At 38.1% G+C, this 17,508-nt stretch overlaps 1 protein-coding gene and 1 pseudogene across 1 annotated transcript; one reads left to right on the top strand and one right to left on the bottom strand.

Moving 5' to 3' along the window:
* The window catches only part of LOC117326198, a 56,271-nt pseudogene extending 49,728 nt beyond the window's left edge, over window positions 1–6,543 (top strand).
* A 2,991-nt stretch (window positions 6,544–9,534) lies between these two features.
* Window positions 9,535–15,318, bottom strand: LOC117326569 (multiple epidermal growth factor-like domains protein 11). Its single transcript, XM_033883327.1, has 6 exons — window positions 15,219–15,318; window positions 14,509–14,715; window positions 13,608–13,745; window positions 12,224–12,361; window positions 9,878–10,012; window positions 9,535–9,695 (listed from the first exon to the last, which is right to left on the bottom strand). Exons 1-6 carry the CDS (start codon window positions 15,316–15,318, stop codon window positions 9,535–9,537), a joined length of 879 nt encoding a protein of 292 aa, XP_033739218.1.
* Window positions 15,319–17,508: the final 2,190 nt, after the last annotated feature.

Raw genomic sequence — 17,508 nt, 5'->3', positions numbered from 1 at the left:
ATATGAATTTAACATTTTTCAATGGCTTTTAAAATGTGGTTTGCAGTCATAATGAAATACCATGTAAGACTTATATTTAAAAATTTACATGAGTTTTAATTCCAAATTTCCAATATCTGTATTTTATGAAAGTAATGATCAGTTTGCTAATTGCTAGACAAACCAGGTTTTGCAGGATCAATTCATAAACTACCAAGATTTCGATGTGGCAGTTGTAATGAGATTCAAAAGATAACATTATAGTATACACAGGAATGAATAGTGCTAATTTAATCAAATCTGTCAAATGTTTTTCAATTAATGAACAGAATTTAGTGTAAGTTTGAAAACAATTTTTGTTCATGTGGTATTTTATTTTGGTATTCTACAGCATTGACATTGAGAGTTCAGGGCTTTTTCTGAAGGATTATTTTGGGCTGATAATGGGCCAAATTCCAATTCAAATTATTTGATATGCCAAATTCCTAAAATTTGCAATTTCCTACTGCAAACTTTCTTCCTATTTCACCAATTCCAAAACCCAGTGAAAAAAATCCTGAAGTTACTAGAACATAAAGGAATAATTTTTTTTTACGTGATTTCACTGATTCAGCCCTTGATGGATTTTCATGATCTTCCTCATTACATGTCGGCACTCGATGTACAAGTTTTAATAACCTGTGTAGGAAATGTCAAAAGATTTAGTCTTCCTTGTATGTAGAACTATTCAAGTTGTTGTACTATTCTGTGTGTAGGAGATGTTTATGTAATTTCTTTATACAATTTTTCTCCTGCAGTATTTCTGCAGTCAATGAACTCTGTGTCTGTGTGTATGTGTGTGCTGCGGTAACATGAATTGTTTGTTGTGTATAAATATCTTATTTTCATCGTTGATAAGGCACCTCGAAAATAAATAAAATATTATTAAATGATTTATAAGCGATATTGATGAAATTTTGTACTATTTAACTAAAAACTTGGTGGCTTGAAACCATGAAAAAAGAAGGTATCCATAGATATTTCATGTACTATTAGTACAATAGTAAACACTTCATCTTGTGATTTCATTGTTAATCAGAAATCAAATTGATGCAATATTGTCTGTCGAAAATTTAAAAAAAAATCAGGTTATGAAATACCATTATGAAAATATACATATATTTGTAAATATTTTTAAGTTATTTCAAATACAGTTTTAAAGCATCTTTGGTATGTTAATGCAGCCTTATGTAAACCTTCTTAAAGACTATCATTGAAGATTTAAAGCTTCGGAAAATTTAATACAAACAAATATCTGTAATATTGGACAAGTTTAGTAACTACACCCCTAGAATCTGATGGATTCACTGATTATATTGTGTTTTGACCCATAGCAGGACCTATTTGTGGACACCAGCTGGGCCACAGACTCACAAAGCTGGCTGTCAGATAAAACTGTCTCGTCAGTGAATTCACCGTCAAAAAATGCCTCTACAGCTGAGGACTCTCAAAACTGGGTGTTGGATCTCCCCAGCTGGTCAATGGACTCCTCACAACAGACCTCTCCCAAACTTAAGGCTGTGCTACAAACCACCAAGATGGTTCTCCCTCTCAACAAGGGACGCCGGTCCTCCTCCTCCTCTTCTTCAAGTACAAAGGTTTCCCCAAGGACACGTCTTACGGAGTCTGTAGATGAATCTGATGCTTGATAAATGTCCACCTGTTGTCTGTTAAGTAGCTGTCAGTCGTTGTAGAAAACATTGGTATAATTAGCAGGTACTGCAGTATTTCAATCTGTGTGCAATTACAGAAACTTTCAACCCTTTTTGTGAAATATTCTTAATATTGACAAATACCAGACTTGTCTATTGTTTACCATCTCACCCAGAGGCTTGAGGTCTCCCTGTCTCACTCCCTGTAGAGGGTGAATGATAATTTTACTCTTACCTCGTTGGTCCATTTATATAGGCACAATCGATATTACACCAACATTTATTATGTTATTGATCGTTGACTGATGTTGATGTATTGTTGATATGATGTCATACCATTGCAAGATTGTTGTAGTTGGTGAATTTTCCCTGTCTCTACCCAATGATAAGGCAAGGATTTCTCCCCAAGATAGACTGTGGATGTCCAAGGTAAGACAAGGATTTCTCCCCGAGGATAGTTGTTTGTGTCCAGGGTAGAAAAGGATTTCTCCCCCTGGAAATTTGTGGATGTCACGGGTAAGACAAGGATTTCTCCCCAGGATAGTTGTTTGTGTCCAGGGTAAGAAAAGGATTTCTCCCCCCAGGATTGTTGTTTGTGTCCAGGGTAAGACAAGGATTTCTCCCCAGGATAGTTGTTTGTGTCCAGGGTAAGAAAAGGATTTCTCCCCCCCAGGATTGTTGTTTGTGTCCAGGGTAAGACAAGGATTTCTCCCCCAGGATAGTATGAATGTCAAGGGTAAGAAAATAGTCTGAAATTTCCAGTAGAAGTAGTTCATTTGTTAACTTTAATTTCAATGGAATAATTTGGCTGTCAACTGATTAGGGTACTTAATGACTGGTTAACTATTCGTCAATGTGATTTGTGGTTCAAATAAGTGAACAGTTAACTTGTTAGTCAGTATGTTGTTGGGATAAATGACTTGTAAATTGGTCTGTCAACTTATTGGGGAAATTGGCTGGTTAACTAGTTGTGCTTAGAATAAATGGACTTTTAACTGGTATGTTGAAGTGGTCAGGATAGATGGCTTGTTAACTGGTCTGATGCCTAGGCCTAACCTGGTTAGAATAAGTGGACAGATAACTAGTTAGTCAGTATGTTAGGATAATTGGCTTGTTTACAAGTGAAGTGCTAGACTTAACCTGGTTAGAATAAGCGCCATTAAGTGGACAGTTGATCATGTCATGTATACAAACACAATCAGGATAATAGAATGTATTGCAATGAAATCTTCGCTGTTGCAGCTCACTACACATACGAATAATTAGTTACAGCTCACTACACATACGAATAATTAGTTACAGCTCACTACACATACGAATAATTAGTTACAGCTCACTACACATACGGATAATTAGTTACAGCTCACTACACATATGTAATTAGTTACCGCTCACTACACATATGTAATTAGTTACAGCTCACTACACATATGTAATTAGTTACAATTCACTACACACGTGTAATTATATTTATTTATTAGCCGTAACTAAACATTAGACTTCACCTGTTCATAGGCCAGCATGCCTCTTGTTGTCATCTTTAGGAAAGGATTAGACACGCTATTTATAAACTTAATGAAGGAATCCCTCAAGTTTCTAGTCAATATGGTCACTGAATTTTCTTGTGAATGTTTAAACATATCTTGTCATTTTAGCTCACCTGCGTGATGGGCATTTGAGCTTATGCTGTAGTGTAGTGTCCGTCTGGCATCAGCATTTCCCTTAAAACAAATTCTCATTTACCAAGAGGCCATTATATTGGTCATGCTATTTCGGCTAGTCTCATGCTGAGATGAAAATCTACCAAGTTTGTTGAAATGAATGGCCTTGATCTACTTTTAAAGTCACTGAGATGTAGGGAACTTAGCCTATTATATTTGAATGAAGAAGTAATCGGCTTAGTATCCACGTGAATAACCTAGATCAACTTTTAAGTTACACTAGTAGCAGGTGAGCGATACAGGCCCATTGAGCCTCTTTTGACTGTCTTATCAGTGTGGATTAGTATTGTACACTGTGCTTTGTTGTCAATATACCTCACATAATTTTGCTACTATCCGTGAATTTTATATGCCCTTCACAACTTATTGGGAGTATTATGGTATGATCCATCCATCCACCTGATATCAGCTTTGGTTTGTCTGGAGATCTGCTCTCTCAGGTTCCTACCATCATGAAAGTTGGTAAGTTATGATAGAATAGTGGTGGTTTCCTGTGTTTTAATAAAAGTAGTCCTCTGAGATAATTTTTTGGAACACCAATTCTTTTAATGAGAAACAGATTGGGAACAAAATTGTCTATGTCATCGCCACCGAGTATCTAACTAGCAAGTCACAAATCAAGAAATTATGTAAATTATATATCATAGGGGAGACTGGCTTCATATTTGATATTTAAATTTTCAAAGGTGTAATAAAGCTTTTGTAAAAATAGTTTTTCTCCTTTATAGTCTCAAGAGTGTTGAGGGTTTACCTCGAAGTTTGAAGAATGTTTTTTTTTATTTCTTACTTCAAACAGACAATTTTTTCTATTCAATTCTTTTATTTTCAAATATATAATTTACACAATCTTTCTATCTTCAAAAATATATAAAGAAATGAAACCCTTTTCATTAACAAACTTTTCAGCATCTCAAATACTGCTAAACTTGAAAAAAGTTGAAAAGAATAGTAATGATTCTTGTTAAATATTGTCAGACATTGTAATAAGTGGTGATGTTACCACAGGCTCTTGACACAAATTCCCCCAACAGTCTCACATATAAGGACCTTTGGGAGGGAATTTGTGTCAAGCCCCTGTGACTGTTACAGAAATATTTACAGTAGGTGTATATAGAAAAAAATGAGATTTAATAATGAAATTTTTATAATGTATGTTTGTATAGAACCATGTGAAATGTTAGAAATGAGTGTGTTTCTGTTATATTATAATGCACAAATAGGACTTATATTTGACAGCTCATGCTGTGGTGTGGCATCCAGCCTCAAACTTTTCCTTCTTCAAACTTCTTAATACCAAAAGGCCCAAGGCCATGATATTGGGACAGCTGCATGCTGAAATGAGAGCTACATAGTTTGTTTACATGATTGACCATGACCTACTTTCAGATTCTTCTCATTAACCGAGAAGTCCAGTGTCATGATGCTGGCCAGTTATATATGCTGAGATGAAGGGCTACCATTTTTGATCTTCTTAGGTAAAATATCTTTAAACAACTGCTTCTCATTGAATGAGAGGCCCAGAGTCATATTGGTCCATTAGCATGGTGACATAAAGGGCAACCAATATTGTTCAAATAAATTACCTTGGCCTACTTCAAGGTCACAGGGGTCAGATGTGTTATTAACAATAGGTTCAGTGTCATGATACAGGGACAGAATCATGTTGGGATGAAGGAATACAAATGTTCAAATGAGCGTACTCTCGTTATTGGAATGAAGACATATTCTGTGAAGCATTCAGATAATTTTTTCGACTTGCATTAGTAGCAGGTGAGCGATACAGGCCGATTGGGCCTCTTGTTTTATTTGACAGAAAGATGTACATGTTTGTAGAATCTTAAGTATAACCTGTGATAAGTTACAATTATACATTGTTATCCCTCATATTGTAGCATGATTTTGTTGTATATTACGTACCAAGTAATATCTTACAGAGTTTGTGTGCAATGATTGAATGAATGTTGTAAATATTGTATTTACTTTTTGGAGTATTTTAGCTTCTGTACTGCATCTGTGATTGTGTGCTCTGGAGCACTTCATGTCATAGAATTGTCCTGAAATCAACAGGATTCAAAGGCTGTATCTTAGCCTTACATGTGTATGACAAGTTATCTCCCTTTAGAGGAATTATCTCCCTTTAGAGGAATTATCTCCAATTAAAATTTAAAATATTTAATTGTTTAGATGTTTTTTGAATTTTTTTTTTTTTTTTAAATTTATGACATTATCCATTGCGGTGAGTCATATATTTACCAAATTTATGGGAATTTCAAAATTTTAATGAGGATTGTTTTCATCAAACAATAACCAGCCTATTGTTATCACTTCTTTTCTGAGGTCTCTAACTTCTGTTAATACAGACAGTGTTCTACCTGTACTCTCACTCAATTTATAAAAATTAAGAGAATTATCCAAAAAGTTTGATTTGGATCAATGTTTTCAACCATGTAATAAGCCAAACTAGTACATTGTAAAAATTGTTTTTCTTTTTTTTTTCAACACTTTTTATCACAAGTCTATATTATAGTCATGTTAAGTATTGATGTATTGTCACTTTACATGACTTGTATTGTGTTCTACTGGGACTTCTGTAATGGTCCTTTAAAAAGTAAAATGTTTCAAGAAAAGTCTAGATTAATGAATTACATTATCCCATTTCTCTGTACAGGTGACAAACTACTCTTCTCTAACTCAACATTTCATGATGAACATGAATATTATTTAATTCACAGGGACTTGGGACAGATTCACAGCCCATCACCAATATACATAATACAAGATGTACATATATAGATATTGGCCATGGGTTGGAAATTTATGCAAACCCTGTGCATTCAGTCATCTATCTCTGTAAAATAATGTAATAGAAATAATAGAAAGTTTGAATACAAGTATCTCGGATTGTCATAACACTTGTCAAAGTGACAATGTTTGAAAATGATTTTTTTTTAAATCCATTTAAATTTGAATGTAATTTAGAGTTTAATGAGATTCTGGGTGTTATGATGTACATGGAATAGGTTGATGTGGCCCACATAGACCAAATGTATCCCAAGTTATTATAGTAATATTTGTGTGTAAAAGTCATCATTATCAGTGAAATCATTTAGTACTCATCATCAGCTATCATCCATTAAATGGTTACAAAGTGCTATTTTTTTCTGGTTGTAATTTTTGAAGGTTAGATAAAAAAAAAAACAGGAAGGTACATGCAAGATACAAAACTGGAAGTAAGATACAAAATGGGAATGTACAGGTAAGATACAAAATGGGAAAGTGTGGGTAAGGTACAAAATGGGTAAGGTACACAATGGGAAGGTACGGGTAAGATACAAAATGGGAAGGTACGGGTAAGATACAAAATGGGAAGGTACGGGGAAGGTACAGGTAAGATACAAAACGGGAAGTAAGAAACAAAATGGGAAGACACGGGTAAGATACAAAATGGGAAGGCACGAGTAAGATACAAAACGGGAAGGTACGGGTAAGATACAAAATGGGAAGTAAGATGCAACATGGGAAGGTACGGGTAAGATACAAAATGGGAAGGTGTGGGTAAGGTACTAAATGGGAAGGTACGGGTAAGGTACACAATGGGAAGGTACGGGTAAGATACAAAACGGGAAGGCACTGGTAAGATACAAAACAGGAAGGTACGGGTAAGATACAAAACGGGAAGGCACGGGTAAGATACAAACGGGAAGGTACGGGTAAGATACAAAATGGGAAGGTACGGGTAAGAAACAAAACGGGAAGGTACGGGTAAGGTACTAAATGGGAAGGTACGGGTAAGATACAAAATGGGAAGTCACGGGTAAGATACAAATAGGAAGGTACGGGTAAGATACAAAACGGGAAGTAAGATACAAAATGGGAAGGTACGGGTAGGATGCAAAACGGGAAGTAAGATACAAAATGGGAAGGCACGGGTAGGATACAAAACGGGAAGGTACGGGTAAGGTACAAAACGGGAAGGTACGGGTAAGGTACAAAACGGGAAGTAAGATACAAAATGGGAAGGTACGGGTAAGATACAAAATGGGAAGGTACGGGTAAGATACAAAATGGGAAGGTACGGGGAAGATACAAAACGGGAAGGTACGGGTAAGATACAAAATGGGAAGTAAGATACAAAATGGGAAGGCACGGGTAAGATACAAAACGGGAAGGTACGGGTAAGGTACAAAATGGGAAGGTACGGGTAAGGTACAAAACGGGAAGGTACGGGTAAGATACAAAACGGGAAGTAAGATACAAAATGGGAAGGTACGGGTAAGGTACAAAACGGGAAGTCACGGGTAAGATACAAATAGGAAGGTACGGGTAAGATACAAAACGGGAAGTAAGATACAAAATGGGAAGGTACGGGTAGGATGCAAAACGGGAAGTAAGATACAAAATGGGGAGGTGTGGGTAAGATACAAAACGGGAAGGTGCGGGTAAGATACAAAACGGGAAGGTACGGGTAAGGTACAAAACGGGAAGTAAGATACAAAATTGGATGGCACGGGTAAGATACAAATGGGAAGGCACGGGTAGGATACAAAACTGGGAAGGCACGGGTAAGATACAAAATGGGAAGGCACGGGTAAGATACAAAATGGGAAGGCACGGGTAAGATACAAAATGGGAAGGTACGGGTAAGATACAAAACGGGAAGGTACGGGTAAGATACAAAATGGGAAGGTACGGGTAAGATACCAAACGGGAAGGTACGGGTAAGATACAAACTGGAAGGAAGGGTCAGAGTACAAAATGGGAAGGCACGGGTAAGATACAAAATGGGAGGTACGGGTAAGATACAAAATGGGCAGGTCCGGGTAAGATCACAAAACGGGAAGGTACGGGTAAGTACAAAACGGGAGTACGGTCAAGGTACCAAAATGGAAGGTCCACGGGTAAGATACAAAATGGGAAGGCATGGGTAAGATACAAAACGGGAAGGTACGGGTAAGATACAAAACGGTAAGATACAAAATGGGAAAGTACGGGTAAGATACAAAATGGGAAGGTACGGGTAAGATACAGAATGGGAAGTCACGGGTAAGATACAGAATGGGAAGTCACGGGTAAGATACAAAATGGGAAGGTACGGGTAAGATACAAAACGGGAAGGTACAGGTAAGATACAAAATGGGAAGGTACAGGTAAGATACAAAATGGGAAGGTACGGGTAAGATACAAAACGGGAAGGTACAGGTAAGATACAAAATGGGAAGGCACGGGTAAGATACAGAATGGGAAGTCACGGGTAAGATACAAAATGGGGAAGGTACAGGTAAGATACAAAATGGGAAGGTACGGGTAAGATACAAAACGGGAAGTCACGGGTAAGATACAGAATGGGAAGTCACGGGTAAGATACAGAATGGGAAGGTACGGGTAAGGTACAAAACGGGAAGTAAGATGCAACATGGGAAGGTACGGGTAAGATACAGAATGGGAAGGTACAGGTAAGGTACAAAATGGGAAGGTACGGGTAAGATACAAAATGGGAAGGTACAGGTAAGATACAGAATGGGAAGGTACGGGTAAGGTACTAAATGGGAAGGTACGGGTAAGATACAAAATGGGAAGTCACGGGTAAGATACAAAACGGGAAGGTACACGTAAAATACAAAACGGGAAGTGAGGATACAGAATGGGAAGTCACGGGTAAGATACAAAACGGGAAGTGAGGATACAGAATGGGAAGTCACGGGTAAGATACAAAACGGGAAGTGAGGATACAGAATGGGAAGTCACGGGTAAGATACAAAACGGGAAGTGAGGATACAGAATGGTAAGATACAAAACGGGGAGGTACAGGTAAGGTAAAAATATAGGAAGTTAAGATGCAATACACACTTCTTGCTAGGGCTTGCAACTTGTATTCATTATTTTTTGCATGGGACGAACATTTCATGGCGAAAATCCCCAGGATGGGAGTAAAACCTGCTGGATCTGTCCAAGAGTTTGTTACTTGGGTGTTGTCTATTGTAAATAAATGTGGCAGGGGTCACTCTTGGCCTGCTCTAATGACGAGGTTCACTTCCCTTCATCAGTCCATGCAAGCAACAAAATTGACAATCAATCCTTAATTTTGGGAAACTCGACTGCGAAATATTGGAGTACTTTTTACACAGGTCACCTGTTGTAGAATGTCATTCTGGTAGTCTTGTGTGAGGGTAGGGGTAGAGTTCCTCTCGCCTGGACTTGACGACAAAGCAGAAGAGGACGAACGTTAACACACCCCCGACCAGAACTAAGTTGATGGGCAGCACGTAATCTAGATAATTGTTGGACGATTCTATGAACTCCTTTGCTGTAAATAAATATAGGAAAGAATGTATCAGTTTCCTGACATGGAAATTGAAACAAGATTTTTTTTTTTTTTTTGAAGATGTTAATGTTTTATGCAAAACAATATTCAGGACTAAGAAATAATGGATAATGCAAGAATGGACATTTTAGATTAAATGAGGAATTACGTTGACGCATTCTTACCCATGTCACACCTGTTGCCATCGAAACCCGTAACACAACCAGCCTGACATTCTCCAGTTATCACATCGCATGGTAACTGCCCTGCGCAGAATCCGCATGCCACACAGCCATCTCCATAGTAACCTGGGACACACGCTACAAGATAAAAGACAATAGATATATCAATCACACTGTAGCAAGGATTTCGTCAAAAGGATTACCTATGTGACTATTGCTCATCCCATATTGCTACTTTGCCATTGTGTCCCGTTGTAACAGCCATTTTAAGACTGGGCCCCGTCGCGACAGCTGAAATGAGAATATAGGACACTTGAAATTTTTATAGTGGGCCCGATGTGACGGCTGAATTGAGAATATGACAATTGCCATATTGACACTGGGCCCCGATATGACGCCTGTATTGAGAATTTGACACTTGCCATTTTGACACGATGTGACGCCTGAATTGAGAATACGACACTTGCGTGGGCCATGATGTGACGGCTGAATTGAGAATATGACGCCATTTTGACACTGGGCCCCGATGTGACGCGCCTGAATTGAGAATACGACACTTGCCATTTTGACACTGGGTCCCGTTGTAACCAGGCTCGCAGCCCCCAGGGCATGCTCCGTCTTCCACGGAACACTCCGCCCGGTCCCGACATCGACCACACATCCTGTTACACTTCCTTCCATACGTACCGACCGGACAGGCTATATAAAAGTGAGCCACATGTTGTATTAGAGTCTTTAAACTTGATGTATATGCATGTTTTTCTCCAGTTACTAAAACATTATTCTTATTGTATTTTATTGTATTTCCAGTACTTCTTATATATATTATGTGATTGTATTTGTGATTTTTTGTGTTTTGATAAAGGGGCGGATTGCCTCGAAAATTTAACAAACCTTATTGTTTACACTGTTTGAATTACTTCTTTGCCCCATACATGTTTTTATATATATATTTAAACATATCATAATAGAAAAGCACAAACATTTGACTTCATTATTTAAAAAAACTAAGAAATAAAAAAAACCCAAACAGATTACACATGTTGCAGTCGAGTCCTCTCCGGCCGGGCCGACATCCACGTGTACACTGCCCCGTCACTGGATCACACACTAATTCCCTACAGTGAGGACACGTCGCCACACAGTCCAGGCCGTACGTCCCAGTTGGACATTCTACAAGGATGAAAAATAACCACAGCGATAAAACATCAACATTGAAACAAAGCAACACAAATATTTTATTAAATTTTTGATTTTGATAGTATACATGTATAACAAATGTTCCAACATCCGATCCGTGAAAACGATTTGATTTTAGGTCATATTCTCAGTTTATATATCTTTCAAAAATACTTCCGGACAGCCAAACTCCACAAAAGGCATTGCCAGTTGTGTTTCGTATGAAACCTTTCTTTTTAAAAAACAAGTGGAGCTAACATTTCATCACGATATCTGGTAAGATATCTTAACTCGGCCACAGGGACTTGACACAATGTATAAGGACCCTGGGTTAGTATTACGGGCCAAGTCCCTGTGAAAATGATGATACGCTTTCTCTTAATTTTATGGTAATCATAGTTTTTATTTGAATTACTCATTTATCATTTAATATACTCATTTATGATCCAGCTGGATGCAAACAATGACAGAGTTTTTTTTTATTATCACATAAGTCACGAATTCGTGAAGACTCCTGATGGATAACTTACTAATAGTACAGAACTTTCCATGCCACCCAGGGGAACAGCGCGAGAGACAGATCCCTGTGACGGGGTCACACCCACGTAGACATCGTCCGCAGGTAAACAGACAGTTCTCCCCGTGTCGACCGGCCTGGCATCCTGGGGGAATATATTTATAAGCTCTAGTGACTAAAGTATCTGCGGTTTTGAGGGTTTTGATCAATATCCTTGACAAGTCATCATATTTGTTTGGGAGCATTTTTAACAATTTAACATGAACCGATTTGAATGCTAATACATAAGGAAATTAAGCCAAAAGTATAAAGAAAAGCCAATCACTTACCTTGGTCACACTTGTCACCAGACCATCCCGGGTCACATCCTCCAATACACTTACATTGGTCACACTTGTCACCAGACCATCCCGGGTCACATCCTCCACTACACTTACCTTGGTCACACTTGTCACCAGACCATCCCGGGTCACATCCTCCACTACACTTACCTTGGTCACACTTGTCACCAGACCATCCCGGGTCACATCCTCTACTACACTTACCATGGTCACACTTGTCACCAGACCATCCCGAGGCAAATCCTACACTACACTAACCTTGGTCACACTTGTCACCAGACCACCCAGGGTCACATCCTCTACTACACTTACCTTGGTCACATTTGTCACCAGACCATCCCGGGTCACATCCTCCAATACACTTGCCGTCGCGAGGATCACATGCTTCACCATGGCGACAATATCCACAAACGGACATACAGAGAGGTCCATAGTAGCCAGTCTGGCACTCTACAAACAGGACGTAAAGACAGACATACAATGATACACTCATGCAGTCTGACGTGTTACATACAGGACGTACAGACAGACACAATAATACACTCAGGCAGTCTGACGCTCTACAAACAGGACGTACAGACAGATAAGAACACTCAGGCAGTCTGACGCTCTACAAACAGGACGTTCAGTTGGTCATACCCAGTTGACATCTGTAGACGGACGTGCAGTCAAATTACCCTTAAGCGGACTTTAGTCAGATCATAGTACACCAAAGACACCATGCAGACGGACGTACAGACCTGTGTACATGGCAACACTTTTAAGGACGTACAGACAGTCAGAGTAGGGCCATTAAAGCAAGCTAGGCTATATTTTTCGAGGATTTTATTGGTACACATTTTGTATGATTGCTTTATAAAGTCACAACTTTGGAGGGGAAAAAAAGGTAATTAATGGGGTATAATATCGACCTTATGTATCTGGTGATGAGGGCAATCGAGAACCGTCGGCACTTTCCGTAAACGAGAAAATAGTCGTTTACGGAAAGTGCCGACGGTTCCCGATTGGTGATGAGGGGTGTATGGTTCCTCTACTGAAAGCCATATTGCAATAATTAGAGGATCAAGTACTTACGTATATCACACTTTGGTCCCCGCCATCCCGGATCGCAGCCCGAGGTCAAACATTCCCCCGTCACAGGGTCACATGACGTCATGTTTTCACAGTGGCCACACCGATACATACAACATGGGCCGTATGTTCCCGCGCATTCTGTGGATATTATCGTTATTAATGTTATAGCTTAATTATGTTTGCTATAAGTCGATAATTGACAAGTTCAAGGTATGCCATATAACCAGCAATCCCGAACTTGACGACATCCGAGTTTTTTTTCTCAAGGTTAGGCCTATGGCACAATTTAACAGAAAATAGCATTACAAGCATGTATGGCCCACTCGTAACATTTCGGCCAATTCCGTACCTACATAAACAGGGTACCGGAATCGGCCGAGGTTAGCCGAATGATGTATGGCCATAATAGAACCAGCTAGTGAATCATTACTTCATATATTAACGCACATGGCTTTGACACGTTCCTATCACTCAGAATGAAAAAAATATCCCGAGTCAGACCCCTAGATAACTTATTATTGTCAGTAATCTAGGGGTCGCGCACGAGGGTTAAATTTTTATTCTGAGTCATATGAACGTGTCAAGCCCCTGTGGTTTTACGTGCGCAAATGGTAAGCCTTACCGAGCTGGCATTCCTCACCATACCAGCCATCCCGACACCCGGACCGACAGCTCCCGTCCAAGATGTCACATTCCTCCTCGAAGTCACGGCAATGACAAGCCATCTCGCAGTCCTCCCCGAAACGGAACTTGGCGCAGGCTGAAGTGATATCATATCATACTTCAATAATTTCAATGTCATACAGTATATATCTGAGATTAAATAATCTGGAAACAAGTGCTACACATGGCAAGTTTAGCTGAGGTTATATCTTTGCCTGTTATTGCAACATAACGACGGTTATCAACTTATCCTGATATAGCCTGCATATAGTAGCTCTAAATAACTAATACTGTAACCTCGTTCATGTGCCTGGTGGTACTACTATCACCATCTTGATTCTCATTTTGGGAACATGATTATGGTGACTCGTCAATAAAGCACGACCCGCTTACTCTTCTGGGATACCTGGGCCCACATTCATAAAACCATTATCATTTTTATGCACGAAATCTGTGCTCAACCCAATTTCCTTTTAAGTCGCTTGAATGATGAACTAGCAGTTTAAACGGCGAAAAAATAAAACATTGAAAATGATTATTCAGACATCAGATCCATCACCAAAAGTATTTGATTCTGAGCACAAAATCTGTATTTGAGTATGAATACGGCTTTATGAATATTTTATTTGTCCTTTTTAAATTTTGTTCATGCAAATATATATTTTCTTTACGTTTTACAATCATTTTATCAATTTTGAATCCAAATTTTATGAATTATTTACATTTCGCAGCAATTTCCTTGAAAAGACATTCTTTTGCTCATCTTAGAACATACAATTAAGCCGATTACATTATTATCATGAATCATCTTAAATACTAATGTGGTAATATGGCAGCACAATAAGCAAACATGATCTTACACAGAATTCTGAATTCACAAAGAACTACCGCTGCGTGGGTATTCAACACAGCTACGTAGCGCGACAGATTCGGTGTGTCCGCCGCCCCATCACACACGGACGTGAGGCGATCCCCGTGAACCTTTAGGACAGTGCAGCGCTGCATGGTAAGGAGGGTAGGACTTGATCCTGTCAGGATCTGCCAGTTATACAGGGTTGACGTGTTATCTGTGAGAGACGATGTATTGTTTTAAAATGACCCACACTATTTCAGCAGACAACAGTTATATTTATGCAAAGATGTTAGTTTTAATACACTCAGTCAGACTGCAAGCTTGTACAATAGTCAATAAGAAACAGCAACACATTAGTCGATTTAAATGGCCGTTTATTAAAACGACATCTTAGATGATTATACTAATAACGTATATAATCTCAATGCATTATGTCACACAAACAAATATTACATAACATCATTTATCAAAGTAAAAGTTAAAGTTCTATTTGACTGTTGTAGGTGAGGGGGAAATCCGCCACCAGGCATGTTGTTATGTCATTTTTTTACTGGTCTCTTGCAATAAGAAGTTAGTATGTATTTTAAAGGAGATTTCTAAGAGGTTTTGATGAATAATGACGTCACAGAAACGTCAGAATTATAAATAACACCTCACCAGATACGATTTGGAACCGATAAACTGGAAATGGTTGCTGAAGGTCTACCATCCACCAACCAGAAGAGTTGGACTTTGTACTAGAGCACGTTCTGGTATCACCGTCCACGGCAAGACTGGGGTCATTCGAACCACGACCGCTCTTCTGAAACGCTGTCATGTTCAATGCATGGTTTTCTATAACATAGACGAAGTATAAAAAAAAATCGTCATCGAATTAAATGATGTTTTATTCCATTGGCGTCCCATTAACAGATATGTTATATAAAAACATAGATACAAACGGAAGTCAGTGGTGCCTCTTAGGTTGGATAATTCGATGGCAGTAATTACATGTAATAAAACACCCATTTTATAATCCGCAATTAATAATGTAGGACGCCAAAATACCATTATCGTTGTACAGATTACAATAACTTTTCACATTTCCCCACGTATTTTGACGCTTCCTTTGGCTTAAACCAATCATAAAAACATGAGAAATTGTTATAAAAATTATCAAGCAAAGTCCACGGCCCACCACACCAAATCTCTACTTTAGTAGTACCAATATCCGGTGGCGTTAACATACGGTGACGACGTGGTCGCACTTACTACTCTGACAATTGTGTCCCGTCCAGGGTGGTTCACAGCCACGACTACACCTGTCTGTGTCACACTCCGTCTTGTCAGCACAATGGCAGGCAAACCGGCAGTTTTCCCCAAACCGGCCCACTGGACAACCGTCTAAAGAGAAAGAGTTATCCGTATTACATTTTAATAGACTTTAATTTACCATATTCATTCTTTTTTTTTATTTAAACATATTTCATTTTTATCTTAGCTGTAAAAGGAATTGGACAACTTTAACTTTCAACTTTATTTACTGAATTCTCTTTTCAAAAATATTGTGTAAAGAGATACAGTGTATCAATCACGAGGACAAATTGTGATTTAAACTTTTAATTTTTTTTTCATAAACTTGCTCAGATTCGTAAGATTTTTATATTAGTTATATTCATTAACACTGAAAACTAGGGAATATTTGGCCGTGTATAGTAACATTTTTCTAAAAATGATTTACTTTCAATTGTAAAATAACCCTTCGCAGCATATAATGCAAATCGTGACGTCACCTGTAACATGGCTATCACAGTATGGACATATGATCCACATTATCCACAAGTTTCCCAATGAAATGCATTTAATGATACAAACAATGAAAGTGGATTCAAAACAAGTTTTTTCAAATTTCATCAAAATGGTTCCTGAGCAGAGATGACAATGGATAACAACGAAAAAAAACTAAAACAAGCAGTATCATTTCAGTAATCAAAGCAGGAGATTTGAAATACAGGAAAGAAGAGGAGATATAGGAAGAGAAAAATATTACATTATCCTTTTCACTTTTAGATGTATTTTTTATGTTCTCTTTTCTTTGGTATTTTGCATAGCATTACATATACAACATGGTATTCTCACACTAAACACACATGTATTATACATGAGGGAAGCTATAATGGAGGGCTTGAAACAGTAATATATTATTGGTCGTTCGACCCTGTGTCGTATATGTATAAACATTACATGATTACATAAAAAAAAATGATTATAGTGGAAAAAATCACTGTGTACTAATGGAAATGACACGAGATGGAAAAAAAACAAAAAAAAAAAAAAAAAAAAAACAACAACAACAACAACAACAAAATACAAAACAAGAAATCGATTCCCCAGTTGTTATCTACTATGAGTCGAAGTTTACAGGAGAGGGTATTGTCACGATCGCGTGTATATTTTTGTTATTTTGTTTGGCACGTATGTAAGTACGGCTGGAGCGGAAGTGCACGTGCGGAACTCTGAGAGCGTCACTACAGGTAAGGTATGCCGTGAGAAGTAGCTGTGTTGTACTTACCTGTAGACGGATCACCTGTCCACATAGATAAACACACGACATTCACACTGTGGTGAGTAACTTATATCATAATATACTATTAATATTTACTAATTTGTCTCTTGAGTGTCTCAAATCCTAGGTGAATGTTTTTCTAGTATATACTATATAGCTTAACGCGCGGTCCAATCCCGCGTATTGATTGATTAGGTGTATTACACAGGTGTATATATCGCCTGTACTTTTCACATTTTGATTGTTAAAGACATATACCGATGTTTATTATATCATAAATGCGGTATATTGTATTACTTCGTTATTTTTGTATAAATATTCATATCAAGATACACTATAGGTATACACAATAGGTAATCAGCGATTCTACCATGTTTGCTATGTAACGCCAGTTTTGATTGGTTAAAAACCATGTATTATTTTCCAATAACCCACGCTCGTGCCAATAATACACGCTCGTGA

Source organism: Pecten maximus, chromosome 4, assembly GCF_902652985.1.
Source record: "Pecten maximus chromosome 4, xPecMax1.1, whole genome shotgun sequence".
Lineage (NCBI taxonomy): Eukaryota > Metazoa > Mollusca > Bivalvia > Pectinida > Pectinidae > Pecten > Pecten maximus.
This window is presented reverse-complemented; position numbering and strand designations above follow the sequence as displayed.

Excerpts from the sequence above, each read along its gene's own strand:
- LOC117326569 (XM_033883327.1), bottom strand. The coding sequence starts at position 15,318 with ATGACAGCGTTTCAGAAGAGCGGTCGTGGTTCGAATGACCCCAGTCTT. Across the intron at positions 13,746-14,508 it reads TTGTGAATTCAGAATTCTGT|CCTGCGCCAAGTTCCGTTTC; the intron begins GTAAGATCATGT and ends ATATCACTTCAG. Across the intron at positions 12,362-13,607 it reads TGGTGAGGAATGCCAGCTCG|AGTGCCAGACTGGCTACTAT; the intron begins GTAAGGCTTACC and ends TCCTGTTTGTAG.